General features: G+C 45.1%; 1 protein-coding gene across 1 annotated transcript; it reads left to right on the top strand.

Moving 5' to 3' along the window:
- The first annotated feature begins 2,747 nt into the window (after positions 1-2,747).
- On the top strand, positions 2,748-13,616 carry LOC136477314 (type II inositol polyphosphate 5-phosphatase 15-like). The gene is made up of 11 exons (XM_066475444.1): positions 2,748-3,742; positions 8,100-8,352; positions 8,450-9,254; positions 9,723-9,844; positions 9,926-10,010; positions 10,961-11,126; positions 11,275-11,312; positions 11,411-11,660; positions 11,814-11,937; positions 12,033-12,357; positions 12,696-13,616. The coding sequence occupies exons 1-11, from the start codon at positions 2,836-2,838 to the stop codon at positions 12,960-12,962; spliced, it is 3,342 nt and encodes a 1,113-aa protein (XP_066331541.1). The 5' UTR covers positions 2,748-2,835; the 3' UTR covers positions 12,963-13,616.
- Positions 13,617-14,248: the final 632 nt, after the last annotated feature.

The raw sequence follows: 14,248 nt of genomic DNA, 5'->3' as shown, positions 1-14,248 counted from the left end.
CTTTCTGCGTGTATTGTGCATAAATAAATTGTAAGTGGGTCCATTTGTGCTTGTTTGCATTTTAGCTTGCAAAATTTCTTGAAGATATCTTGTTGGTTCCGATTAATCTGTACCTTCCGGTTATCTCTGCTGGCTCTTGGGTGACGACTGACGAACAATTCAGGTACTATCACATTTTTGTTGTAGTTACGTATATATACTTCAGAGTTGATGAACAATGCACTAATGATACATTTTTTCTCTTCTTTATCTCATGCCACATTTCCTGTACAGTATATGGCAATAGGTGCCTAGAAGCCACAAGAGATTTTTCAAGGAGTCAGAACGATCTCACTATTTTTAGGTAATAGGTGCCTAGCAGCCACATGCGACATTCTAACTTGGGTCCATCATTCTGCCTGCTGCGATCCCGCACCCCTCGCTCCTACGCCCTTCCCTTGCGATTCGAAAGAAGGAAACAAACCTCGCTCCGTGATTTCAAAAGGAAGAAAACCGTTCCTTGCGATTCAAAAGAAAGGAAACAAACCTCACTCCTGTAAAAGATAGAGGCCCGTAATTGTTGCCAAGTTAAGAAAAATGTTGGGGGAAAGACTCAAGTGGAGGGAAGCTTACATGCCAGATGATATTTGTAAACTACATTTTTTTTGTCCTGGCATGTATTCCTCAAGTTGTTTTGATCTATGAATCCTTGTATCAAATGCGCATTTGATGATGAAGCTACCACCGATACAACTAGAAAGATTTGTCCTATCCAAATGACATGTACTACTATACTGTGTTGTACATTACATAGGCTGTAGAATTAGTTCTGGATGCAAAAAAAAATATAATATTTGATTATTAACTTCAGTCATGTTCGAGTGTGATGGCATATTCAAGTACTATGGTGATGGCTGAAACTTTAGTTGAGCATTACAACTTCTACAAATATGGCTGATTTATTCTAACTTCGAAAATTACAAGGAAGTTTGAAACATGACTACATCTCGTTCATTGAGTTGATTGTGCCATCAGTTGCGACCTTTAACTATTTATAATCTTTGAATGTATGTTGATTGATAATGGATATTATTCAAGTGGTCTAGAATGGGTATGAAATTTATTGGGGCCATTCCAGAATGTTAAATCTTGTAATGTGCTATAAGAGCTATTATTGCAGACATGTCTTTGAGGCACGTGGTTTCTATTTTTTGCTACTTTTGGGGAAGGTTGGAAAGCTGTAAGTAGAACAAATGGAGGAACTTATTCGTGGATTTATTGGCGTACGAAAGAAAATAGATATCATAGATTTCTTTTTGCTGATATAAAATATTATCTTAGCCGCATCATGGAAAAGGACTATACAGTAGAGTTTGAGCTTGCGACGCCGCGCTCTCCGTGACTGTGTTAATTTCACGAAAGTGTTTTTTCAATTAAATGTCACTTTAACGTTGGTATTTAATTTTACAATATTGTTATTTTATCGTGTGATCCATGTGTTTTTAGTACAAAAGTTTAGCTGTCCCGTAGCAACGCACATGCACGAACCTAGTCGTTTTCTAAAAGTAAACTTGGTTATTATTAAAAGAAAGATGTCTCCAATAGATCTTATAAATGACTCTTCAAACTTAGTTGCTCTCTGTCCTAACTCATTCGCTCTTTGTTTTTAGATAGCCTACTCATTAGCCATCCATCTTTTTGGTTTTACAGAGTCTGTTAGAGTACTCTAATATATTTTTCTCAAATCTATTTTAGAGAGTAGCTAAATCAATAAATTTAGCTAGTTTTTTTTGTTAATCTCTTGAAAATGCTCTTGATAAAATTGCGTTTTCACTTAAAACAGTCCTCATGATTCGATGAATGCGCTCGAGGCCTCCTTTTCCCTTTTGCTTCGAGCCAAGGCACCGTTTGGATGCCGAATTTTTTGGCGAAATGCTACTGTAGTATTTTCGTTGTTATTTGATAAATAGTGTCCAATCATAGTCTAAATAGGCTTAAAAGATTCGTCTCGTGGATTTCGTCTAAACTGTGTAATTAGTTTTATTTTTTATTTATATTTAATACTTCATGCATGCGTTCAAAGATTCGATGTGACGAGAAATCTTGAAAAATTTGGTATTTTCGAGTGGACCTAAACATGCCCCGAGCCAACTACTGACAGGGAGGCAGGCCACAGTGCACGCATGACAGGAGAAGCATGAAATCGGCATGGACTTTTTTCCCCCTACGACCTGTCTATCTTGACATTCATTCACCGATCTCCCCTTTATTTGAGGCTACGGTTCGAGGGACGGACAATTTTTTTATTAGGGTTGAATTTGAGAACGGTTAGAGTTACGAGACCTCTAAAATAATCATTTTTCTTATTGGGGTTAAAAAAGGGGCGGTTGGAGATGCTCACGGTGGAGAAAACTCTAACCCTATAAATTAGTTATTGAGTGTGATACAAAACGTGTTATGGGATTTTGAGGTTCTTTTCTTTAACCAAATGAGAAAATCTAATCTCCTATGAGAAAAATAGTGGATTAGTGGAGGAGAGGTTTCCCCTTTATTTATGGGGTGGGAATCTATATTTTGAGTGACTGAGAATTTTTTTTTATTGAAGTTAGGTTTAGGAACTTCTGGAGCTACGAAGTAACAGTTTTTTTCAATTCAGTGTTAGGAAAGGAGGACGGCTGGATATGGCCTTGGCCCTTGGCCCGCGTCTCCGCAGCATGTGCAAACCGAACAGCTGGCCGACTATCTAGCACGACCGAAAAGGATATTCACGCCGGCCTGCACTGCAGCCTGCAAGTGTGCAGTGCTGCGCTTCTCCCTCTCCCCGATCCTCCCTTCGACTCGGCCTAGACCTCCCCAATGGCGGATCCCGGCGGCACCATCAATCCCTTCGCTTCCCCAGCCGGCGCCGCCTCATCGCCGTGGGACGACCTACCCGACGACTTCTTCCTCTCCACTTCCATCTCCTCCCCGTCCCCTCCCCCTCCCCCTCCCCCGGCCCCCATCCCCTCCACCTCGCCTCGCCTCGCCACGCCCCACCGATCCGCCTCCCTCCCGCCCGCCTCCACTCCCTCCGCTGCTACCTCCGCCTCCGCCTCCGCCTCCGCCTCCGCTTCCTTCTCTGACCCGCGCCCCCGCGCCGCTCCGGCATCGCATCAGCATCAGCCGCAGCTCCTCCACCCCAGCCACTCACTCCCCGCCTTCCCCGCCGCGGCCTCCCGCTCCCCGGCCGCCGCAGTACAAGTATGGCCACCGCCCCCCGGGCCACACCACACGGGCTCAATCCCGGAGTTCGCCGCCGCCCCGGCCTCCGGCGCGCACCTCCCGCCCGTGCGCACGGCGGTGCGCGCCGACCGCCCGCCCCCGCTCGACCTGCGCCCGCGCCCGCCCAGGGAGTCGCAGGCCGGTGCGGCGCTCCGAGCGCTCGCCTGCTGTTGCGATGCTTCCCGGGCCGAGGCCGGCGTCGGCGCCCGTCTCTGGGCCGCGGGCGAGGCTGGCGTCAGGGCGTGGGACCTCGCAGATGCCTTCCGGTCGCCGGCGTCTCAGCAGCGTTGGGGCGATGAGGCGTCTGCGCCCTTCAAGGAGTCGCGCAGGACGCCCCCGACGCTCTGCCTCGCGGCGGACCCCGGTCGCGGCGTGGTGTGGAGCGGCCACGCGGACGGCCGGATCATGGGGTGGAACGCGGATCCTGGACCGGAGGCGGGGGAGTGCCTCTCATGGGAGGCACACCGTGGGCCAGTGTTCGCGTTGGCTGTCTCTCCCTATGGTAGGTCTCCTCGCCTCTATTTTCTGTCGATCAGAGCTGGTTTTGCACGTATTCAGATACAAGGTAGCACTACATTCCTGATTATTGGAGGATCGTGAATGATTTTGCCTTTGAACCTTTAGGAAGCCTCACGGGAGGTTTGGAGATAGTAACCACGAAAGCAGAGCTGTATTTTTTAATCCCTGTAGTTATCCTGCATTCTAAATTTTTTCTCCAGATCAGTCTTGTTTTGTGCTACCTAGTGGTTACATACGTTCAGTTACTTGCTTACATTCTTGTTGGCAATTGTAGGATCGATAGTAGTATATGCAGCTGTTAAGCTGCTGCTACACCACTCTTTGAGAGAGAATGGTGGCTGAACTGGGCTAGGATCGATAGTAGTATATGCAGCTGTTAAGCTGCTGCTGCTGCACTACACTTTGATAGAGATGGTGGAGGCTGATTGTGGGCTGCTACTGCTATGAGCTGCAGCTGGCTGGTCTATTCACCTCGTATTTATAGCTGAATAGGAGTACAGAAAAACAGTCCTAGTGGCTTTCTTACAGCCTAAAAAAAGCAGGGCTACTAGCGCCCAGATGTGTGGACAGAAGCAATCTGTCCAGACGCTTCCGCTGCTCGTCCCACCCCCAGCGCTCCTCCCCCTCCCTTTGCTGACACACATTGTGGCTCCCTCCTTTCTTCTATGACGCAAATAGTAAAACCTGTCGATGATGGTTGCGCTCCCTATAGCGCCGGCTCAAACACCGCACCTTGCCGTACATGAGGGAGAGAGATGGAAAGAGAGAAATGAATCAGATGGTAATCATTGCTCGCAGCATTGAAAAACAAGGTTCGCAACACTAAAGAAATAGTGTATGCAACATTGAAAATAAACTTATGCAACATTGACAATACAAATCAAAGCTAGAACATCACACGTATGCACGTAGCTAGTTTGAGCAAAAAAAAAAAATCTCACCGCAACATTGCCTTTTGCTTCACGTTCAAACCGTAACATTTCAAAATCAAACCATGTGACATAAGAAAATTAGCCGATGAAACATATTGAACCGCCTCATGTAACATCCAAAAAAACATGTTGCAACATCTCAAATCAACTATTGCAACAACCAAAATCTCCCATTAGAACACTACAGAACCACATAGCTAATGCTAGAACATCTGCAAAAATACAACAGTAACATCCCAAAATGGGTACTGAAATGCAAGAACATCCAAAAATCAACTTATTTCAAACATCCCATAGAGATACTGCAACCTACAAGAAAACCAATTGCAACAAACAATCTAAGTTATTGAAATACATTTCGTGGAAAAATCAGTGAACCATTGACATGCTGCTCCAAGGAAGCAGCATTCCTGCCGGCCATGGTGCTCCCGATGGGCACCTTCTTGCCGCTCTCAGAGATGATGTTCTCTGCTGCGAACTCGCTTGTGGCTACGTGGAGATCCGCTGCGCGAGAACTCTGCAAACACAACAACATCCTGGCCCCGTTGTGAGTTGAAGGCACGGCTGGTAGGCGACGAGAGGTATATCAGTGACAGCAGTGGCCTGAGCCATCTTCTCTGTTGTGTGGGGAGAGGTGGGGAGAGAGATGAGGCCAAATGAGAGAGGAGAGCATTTAAGTGGATAGGAACGAGCCAGTGGTATAGAATAAAATACAGGTTAGGAGAGGACATGTTGATTATGTGGATATGTTTGAGCCACATTGGCGTCCGGATCAAGGACACACGTCCGGACGTGTGAGCCATATCATTTCCGTAAGAGAAGACCTTGACTTACATCCTAAGACTTGACTACTTACATGCCAAGAAAGCTTATTGACCAAGCTAGGAGACTTGCTGACCAAGGGTCAGCAGAAAACCTAATATGACTCTATTAGCTAAGCAAAGGATTGACACAAGGATTATTTATCTATCAATTATCCCCCTAATCCTTGTGTCCATGCTTGGGACTGATCTTGACCATTCCAATTCTTGCGCACAATTTTTGGAACTTGACTCGCCCAAGTGATTTGGTTAGGATATCGGCGAGCTGGTCATTGTTGCTGATGTAGCTAGCATTAATGCTCCCCTCCTCCATGCAGTCCCGGATGAAATGATATCGGAGATCAATGTGCTTGCTCCTGTCATGGAAGATGGGATTCTTTGCAAGTGCCAGGGCAGACTTGCTGTCCACCTTGAGTTCTGCCTCGCAAGAAGACGCACCACACGCTGCTTGATCGACTGCCAACTGATCAAGCAGTCACCGAAGAAGAAGAGGATGCACTGGTGCTCTTCCTCGTGTTTACGCCACCAGCCAGGTTGCTATCAGCATCGCAATATCCGACCAGCCGCGCTACTCCAGTCTGCCGTCCGTAGCACAGACCAAAGTTCAGGGTCCCTGCGATGTAGCGTAGGATGCGCTTTACCGCGTGGAGATGCTCCCCCGTGGGCTTCTCCATGAACTGGTTCACGAACTCGACAGCAAACGCCAGGTCTAGCTAGGTGTGTAGAAGATAGCAGAGGCTTCCAACGATCAGCCGATAGTGCGTCAGGTCCACGGTCCGCCGTGCTTTCTCGGCTCAACTTGAGCCGCTCCTCCATGGGGGTGTGGACCGGACAGCCGGCCATGCCCGCCAGCTCGAGGATGCGCTTGGCGTAGTGGCCTTGCTGCAGTGTGATGCTATCGTCGCCCTGGTGCACCTCGATGCCCAAGTAGAAGCAGAGCAGACCGAGGTCGCTCATGTGAAATGATGTCTTCATCTTGGCCTTGAACTTCTCCACTCTGTCCTGTGACACGCTAGTGATGACGAGGTTGTCCACGTACACACTGACCAAGAGGAGCGAGATAATGTTACCATGCTGATACACCCTGTGCTCATACTCCCTTTGGTGGAAGCCGTCCTCCTTGAGCGTGCGGTCGAGCTTCTCATTCTAGGCGTGTGGCGCTTGACGCAGGCCATAGAGGACCTTGCGCAGCCGCAGCACCTTGCCTTCTTGTCCGGCGACGACGAAGCTTGGCGGCTGTCACACATACACCTCTTCCTTCAAGTCCCCATTAAGGAACGCAGACTTGACGTCCATGTGATGGACGGGCTACCCCTCCTAGGCAGCCAAGGCTAGCACGAGCCGCAACGACTCCAAGCGGCGACTGGCGCGAACACCTCCACGAAGTTGACGCCCGGCTGTTGGACAAAGCCACAGGCCACCAACCACGCCTTGTGCTTGACCACTTTCTGGCCTGGTCCTTCTTGAGCTTGAACACCCACTTAAGGGTGATAGCTCGATGGCCATGTTGGAGATCCGTGAGATCCCAAGTGCGGTTCCGCACCACCACATCGATCTCTTGATCTGCATCGCCATCCGCCAGGCCTCGTCTCCCTCCGCCTCCGCAAAACGAGCATGGCTCCCAATTGCTCGCGAGGTACAGCTTGGCGTCGAGGTCATGTTGTGCGAGCCTGGGGGAGTTGCATCGCCGATGATGTTGTCAACCATAGCGGACCGGTGACTGCCCATGAGTCGCATAGAGCCACTCGTCGTCATCCGCCCTTGGCGACACAAACTTAGGTGATGGTGGTTCTCGAACCGCTCGTTGTCATCCGCCCTTGGCAACACAAAGACAAGGTGCGGGCGCAGCAGGCCCCCGGCCGCCGCAGAGGTCGGAACTGGCCCCAGACGACCGAGCGAGCTCGCTAACGGCAGAATATTCGGTGATCGTAGATCTGGAGTGGAGGGCACCGCGGGTCATGTCGTCGGCCACCCGGCTAGTGGTGAGCAGGGACCAGGGAGAGGCTGGGGGAGAGAGGAGGGGTGGGGGGGAGGGAAGGGGCTGCTGATGGCTGCCTTTTTTAGCACCACTGCTAACCGGAGAGCGGCGGCGGCGGTGGCCAGGCAGCTGGCCGAGGGAGAGGCCCTTCGGCGGCACGGGCACGTCGCCCCGAGTCGCCTCTTGGAGAGATGACGCGGGGTTCTCTTTTTAGGTACCCAATACAGAACATTGGCTATTCAAGAAGTTGTATGCCCTTGTCTAATTCTAGGTCCTGTCGAGCATATGTACAAGATAGTTGGATGCCTGTTGTGTGCCTACTAACTATCAGCGGAAATAAGTAATCGACCAATTGAAAAGTAGCCACACGCTGCGAACGTTCTAGATCATGTTATGGTCTGTATCATTGGTTTGGTAAATATATTTAGCTGCTATGTTATTCAGAATTGAATCAGAACATTAACAATTAATTTGAATAGCAATCATATACATGGAGTGCTTGGGCTACTATTATGGAATGCAGGGAGTAGTGTTATCAACAGTAACCTACCTCTCCAATCACGCACCCATGAAATACTGATGTAGTGATGTTTCTTGCATGTCTTATAGGCGATTTGTGGTCTGGGTCTGAAGGGGGAGCAATCAAAGTATGGTATGGAGAACCTATTCAGAAGTCACTCATTTCACAAACAGAAGAAAAGCGTAAGACCTCCTTTTTAGTTGAAAGATCATCCATTGACCTTAGGGACATGGTCAGTGATGGAGGGGCCTGTCCTTTGCCTGCCGTAGATGTAAAACTTCTATTGTCTGACAATTCTAGATCAAAAGTATGGAGTGCTGGTTACCTCACATTTGCACTCTGGTACACTTCATGTGTTCATTTATCTTGTTGCATTTGAATGACATTAGTCCAGCTATTTCTGTATTTGTGTAATACTGTTATCTATTCTGCTATGCAGGGATTCTCGCACTAAGGAGCTTCTAAAAGTGGTAAACATTGATGGCCAAGTTGATACCCGTTTTGACATCTTATCTGCTCAGGATCCATATAGCTATGGGACAAAGCAAACTCTGTTCTCTCCGAGGAAAGAGAAAGCTCGCAGTCCTGTTGGTTTCTTGCAGAGATCACGAAATGCTTTGTTGGGAGCAGCTGATGCAGTCCGGAGAGTTGCTGTTAAAGCAGGTTTTGGAGATGACACTCGACGAATTGAAGCATTTACAATGTCAACGGATGGGATGATCTGGACAGGATCGGCAAATGGCTCTCTTGCCCAATGGGATGGCAGTGGTAATCGTCTGCAAGAGTTCCTGCATCATTCATCATCTGTCCAATGCATTTACAATTTTGGAACAAGAATATGGGTGGGTTACATGGATGGCAACATCCAGCTGTTGGACCTTGAAGGCAACTTGTTAGGAGGATGGATTGCACATAGTAGTCCAATTCTGAGTATGGCAGTTGGAGGTTCATATATCTTTACACTGGCTGGTCATGGGGGAATCCGTGGATGGAACTTGTCATCACCAGGGCCTCTTGACAGCATTTTGCGTTCAGAGTTGATTGAGAAAGATTCATCATACAAAAGTTTTGAATACATGAAAGTATTAGTGGGTTCTTGGAATGTTGGGCAAGAAAAGGCATCCTATGAGTCTTTAAGAGCTTGGCTAAAACTCCCAACACCAGAGGTTGGGGTTGTTGTAATTGGATTGCAGGAGGTGGACATGGGTGCTGGTTTTCTTGCAATGTCTGCAGCCAAAGAAACGGTACAGATGTCACATTCAGAAATTTTAGTTTTTTTGTATTAGTTTTTAAATAATGGTTATTTCTGCTAGTCATTTGAAGTTATGTCCTATATGCTGGGCTAGACCAACTCCTAGAAACTTGTAGTGCTGGATCAAAATACTGCATATTAAATTTTGGTTAACAACTAGTTAGTTGAATTCTTTTTTGGTTACATACCATTGCCTCATTGTTCAATCCTGAGCTTGGCGTAAATTTTACCTGCAGGGCTGCGAATTTTTTTAGAATTATGGCTTGCTTTTCAGTTTTCAGAGTTTCACAAATTGTCTGTGATGAGGTTGTTGCAAAGAGGATGTTTGTTTATTACCTGTTTCTAATTCATCCCTTGTTTTTTTTTCAAGAATACTAATAGACTTAACTATTTAAAAATGGCTACCATTTTTTACTATTTGTAAATGTTGAATTCCTTGTAACATTCCTACTGGCTTTAGGTAGGACTAGAGGGAAGTCCAAATGGAGAGTGGTGGTTGGATGTAATTGGCCAGATTTTGAAGGGCCACTCCTTTGTGCGTGTTGGTTCAAGACAGATGGCTGGATTACTCATTGCTGTATGGTAATCTGAGCAGGGCCTGGCCATTTTTTCTTTGATTTGATCCTGTTATCATGGGAATTATTTAGATTCTTCTTTTTTCAGGGTCAGAATAAATCTTAAGCAGTTCATTGGAGACATTGACAATGCGGCAGTGGCATGTGGATTAGGACGAGCAATCGGCAATAAGGTGCTCATGTTATTGTACCGACCCCCCGCGCCCACGCTAATGTGAATATTATGTATTGATTATTAAGTAGCTCATGCTATATGATCTCCCTTGTTTCTTGGGTGCTGAAATCTGAGGTCTAAGAAACATGTTGATGTGAATCCTCTTTCATGCATTCCATGTCCAGGCACTTATTTCTTGAACATCCTTTTTGTGAAAGAACAAACTTCTTTAGTTTGATTAATTCAAGTTATTTGTGGTTGCTGTGCTGAGCTGCACATCTTAATTTAGCTGAGAACCTTTATTGATTCCAGTAAGATTTCACATGACCAATTGGGTTGAGGGGAAGAAGATAATTCTTCTTTTCTTTCCGAAATGAAGGTAGCATTACAACAATAGTATCTGACATTATTGTCATTTTGTTTAGTGGCAATATAAATTAACCAAGTATAAGTATTTTGGATTATCTGGTGGAAACTCATATCTTGGTGTGATCATGCTAGTTTCCAAGATTGTCTTTGGATGAAGGATAAATGGATTGGACTTGGTAGGATCTTAACATCACATGATTGATAACATGGTGTTAGTGCGCTGACACATTCTGTATTCTTACGCATCAATCCTTCATCCATACCAACGGTTGGACGCTTCAAGCTTGTGCTATTGCACTAATATACGAGTTTCTATTGGAAATGCTTCCTAATAAATGAAACATGATTCATCCTCTCTGTCTCGTCTGTCATGCATTACCACTGCTTTGTGCTTTGTGCGTATTCAGGGAAAGATTGGCACTTTCGATAAACTGAGCATTCCCCTGCACTGACATGTGATGTTCATATTTGCTTGATCACAGTTTCAATGAAAATGGAAAGAAATCATTTGTTTCTGCACTTTGTTTGATCATACCAGTAGGTTTTCTTGCAGATCAATGGGCTAACTCACTGTATCTTTGATGTATCTGATTATTTTAGGGAGCAGTAGGGTTGAGAATGAGAATACATGATAGAAGCATTTGCTTTGTAAATTGTCATTTTGCTGCACATATGGAAGCTGTGAGCAGACGGAATGAAGACTTTGACCATGTCTTCAGATCAATGACATTTTCTTCCCCTTCCAATGGATTATTGACAACATCAGGTAATCCATATTCTCCCATTAACTTATCTGCATTTGCTTATGGACATGCAAGTTTGCAAAGATTTCGCCCAAACTTTTGCTAATATCATTCAGCGATAATTATGGAAGTGAAAATTTGAGCTTATATACACTTGTGTTGTTGTTACAGTTTCTGGTTCTGCTGCTCAGCTTCTTCGAGGAACAAATGTATGCTGTTAGTCATCTTCATTTGTTTTTCAGTTTGTAGAGTTATTGTGTATCTAGATTGTGTGATTGTAAACTGACCAACATGGTGCTATTTACAGGGATCAAGACTGCCTGAGTTGTCAGATACAGACATGATCGTGTTTCTTGGTGACTTCAATTACCGGCTTTCTGACATTTCTTTCGATGAGGCAATGGGCTTGGTTTCCCGGCGATGCTTTGACTGGTTGAGAGAGAATGATCAGCTAAGAGCAGAAATGAAATCTGGGAGAGTCTTCCAGGGATTACGTGAAGGAGAATTTAAGTTCCCCCCTACTTATAAATTTGAGAAACACATAACAAGCTTATCTGGTATAAAACTATCTGTTTAAATTCTTAGTCACTGTACTGGATTGATTACATTAGCATAACCTACATTGCAATAATTTGTATGTGCTTTATTAGTGATCTCCTGAAGCACTTATTATAGTGACCTTATCTAGTTAACTTTTATTTGCCTTATAGGTTATGATAGTAGTGAGAAAAGGCGTATTCCAGCCTGGTGTGACAGAATTCTATATCGAGACAGCCGAACTAGTTCACAGATTGAGTGTTCTTTAGAATGTCCTGTAGTTTGTTCGATATCACTGTAAGTAGTTTGTTGTTTGCTTATCTTGCCTTGCGGTATATAATATAATATAATCCTGTTAATTAATTTGCAATGTCTGTTATTCCATTTTTTAGGTACGACTCTTGTATGGAAGCAACGGACAGTGATCACAAACCTGTAAAATGCGTGTTCAATTTGGATATTGCTCATGTCGACAAACAAACAATGAGGCAGAAATATGGTGAAATAGTGACTTCAAATAAGGAAGTGAGCCTTCAGGGCTTGGAGCCTTTCCCTGAAGTAAATGTCAGCACTAATGACATCATTCTGCAAGATCAAAACCCTTCTGTTGTGAAACTACATAACAGAAGTACAAAAGAGTTGGCTTGTTTTGAGATCATTGGTCAGACACCAAACTCATCTGGCACACCTTTCTCAGGTTTCCCTTCTTGGCTGAAGGTAGGTTACTGCTCTGTCTTCTCTCCTTGTCCAATGGTAAGGTACACCATTTGAGCGTAGTTTAGCTATAGCCTTGGGACATGAACTATACACAGATGACTGCCCTTTATGTAGGCACATATAAGGAAGTGTTGTTAGCTATGCTCAACCAAGATGGTGGAAAGATAAAGTTTAGTGAATGTGAATCTGCAAATCTTATTCTATCGAGTTTTTCAATTACATGTCAAGCATATCACTGAAATGATAATAGAGACTATAAGATTGTTTTGCTAATTAAGATTTGTTCGATGCCATGAGCTTAATTGTTTGAGAACTGAAAGAGCACATGATTACCACAGGTTTTTCCGGCAGTCGGTATAATCTCTCCTGGACAATCAGTAGAAGTGACATTGCAACATGGACAAATACGAAGTAAAGATTATCTTACTGGGACTTCAGGGAATAGTTCTGGAGCCGAACAAGAAAAGGTTGCAACGCTGTTGGTGACAGTAGCCGGAGTGGACTCGACAGCTGGGAGAGGTCATAAGATACAAGTACAGCACCGGAGCCGCAGGGAGACATTTTCATCAAGAGGTTATAACTTTGCGGATCGATTCTTTGGTTGAGCACTTCTGTGAAGCTGGTTTGGTTTGTGAACCAGAGAATTCAGGAGTACTGGCGAATGATGTTGATGTCCCATAGCCGATTTTTCTTTTCAGTTAAGTGTGCATAGAGATCTGCATGTTGTAGAACAAAAATCCTATCATGAGATTGACAAAAAAACATGGATTGAAGAGTTGAAATTTATTAATATTTTCGGAAAGACAAAAGATACGAGTACAGCGATCTAGACTGCAAAGCTGATATTTTTTGAAGGACTCGCTCAGAAATAAGCATAGTTGGCATGGAGCACTGAGCTGCAGGATCAGGAAACTGCTCCGACGATCGATATGGCCACATTCAATCCTGCAGCCGACAAGAACATATAGTTTGCTCGTTGGTTTCAGTCAGAGCAGCCAATAGTGTTTTTCTCTCACAACAAATCAGCACTAGCTGGATTTATCAGCTCAGAAATCAATCAGCGAACAGGCTCATAATGGGGTAAAGGCGTAGCATGGCAGCACACAAGATAGGCTTGAAAATGGCCTTAGTGTCAAGATCATAAACCATAGAGTAACCGTTTCCCCTAAATATGTTGAATGCCTGTAGGAGATATGTACTTAAACTTTGAAGGTAAAATTACCACTAAAGATGATAATTGACACCTTTTGAAGGTGGTCATTGGGAGCACCCTATAATTTGGAGTTTGGCATAAAAAGAATACCAATTGAGTACCTTGTGTCGTGATCCTAAACTAATAAATGATGGAGGTTGCTCATGGATAAGAGTGATCATAAGCAAACCTATCATAGGATTTGCGTAGTGCATGCACAACAAGAATAAGAGTGATCATGCAGCATGGGTGAGAGGCGAAGTATATCAGTGCATGCACAACAAGTCAAATGTAAAGATTTTGTTCCTTGGCGACAGAAAGGAACACGGAACACCGCCCCCCCCCCCCCCCCCCCCCCCCCCCCCCCCCCCCCCCCCCCCGGCGGGCAAAAAAGTTCACGACATCATAGGTTGAAAAAAAAAGAGAAGACCAATGATAGGAAATATGAAATAAGGAACACATCAACTGAAGGAAATAAAAGAATAACACAAACATAGGTGGGCTCAAATGTAACGTCCATCTTCTTCCTATCCGAAGACTCCGTAGAAAACATTGCATACACAATATTTTACACTCCCAAATATTTATTCTGAGTGATAGCGTCCAAATGATGGACCACCGGTGTAACCACTCCATCCCTGAGTAGCAAGAAAAACACTAGGTCAACAGTAGCTGGAGCACCGCCGCACACCACCATTG

This window comes from Miscanthus floridulus, chromosome 8 (genome assembly GCF_019320115.1).
Source record: "Miscanthus floridulus cultivar M001 chromosome 8, ASM1932011v1, whole genome shotgun sequence".
In the NCBI taxonomy this organism is placed as follows: Eukaryota; Viridiplantae; Streptophyta; class Magnoliopsida; order Poales; family Poaceae; genus Miscanthus; species Miscanthus floridulus.
This window is presented reverse-complemented; position numbering and strand designations above follow the sequence as displayed.

Coding starts and splice junctions, on each gene's coding strand:
- LOC136477314 (XM_066475444.1), top strand. CDS start 2,836: ATGGCGGATCCCGGCGGCACCATCAATCCCTTCGCTTCCCCAGCCGGC. Junction 3,743..8,099: donor GTTGGCTGTCTCTCCCTATG/GTAGGTCTCCTC, acceptor CATGTCTTATAG/GCGATTTGTGGTCTGGGTCT. Junction 11,661..11,813: donor ACACATAACAAGCTTATCTG/GTATAAAACTAT, acceptor TTTGCCTTATAG/GTTATGATAGTAGTGAGAAA.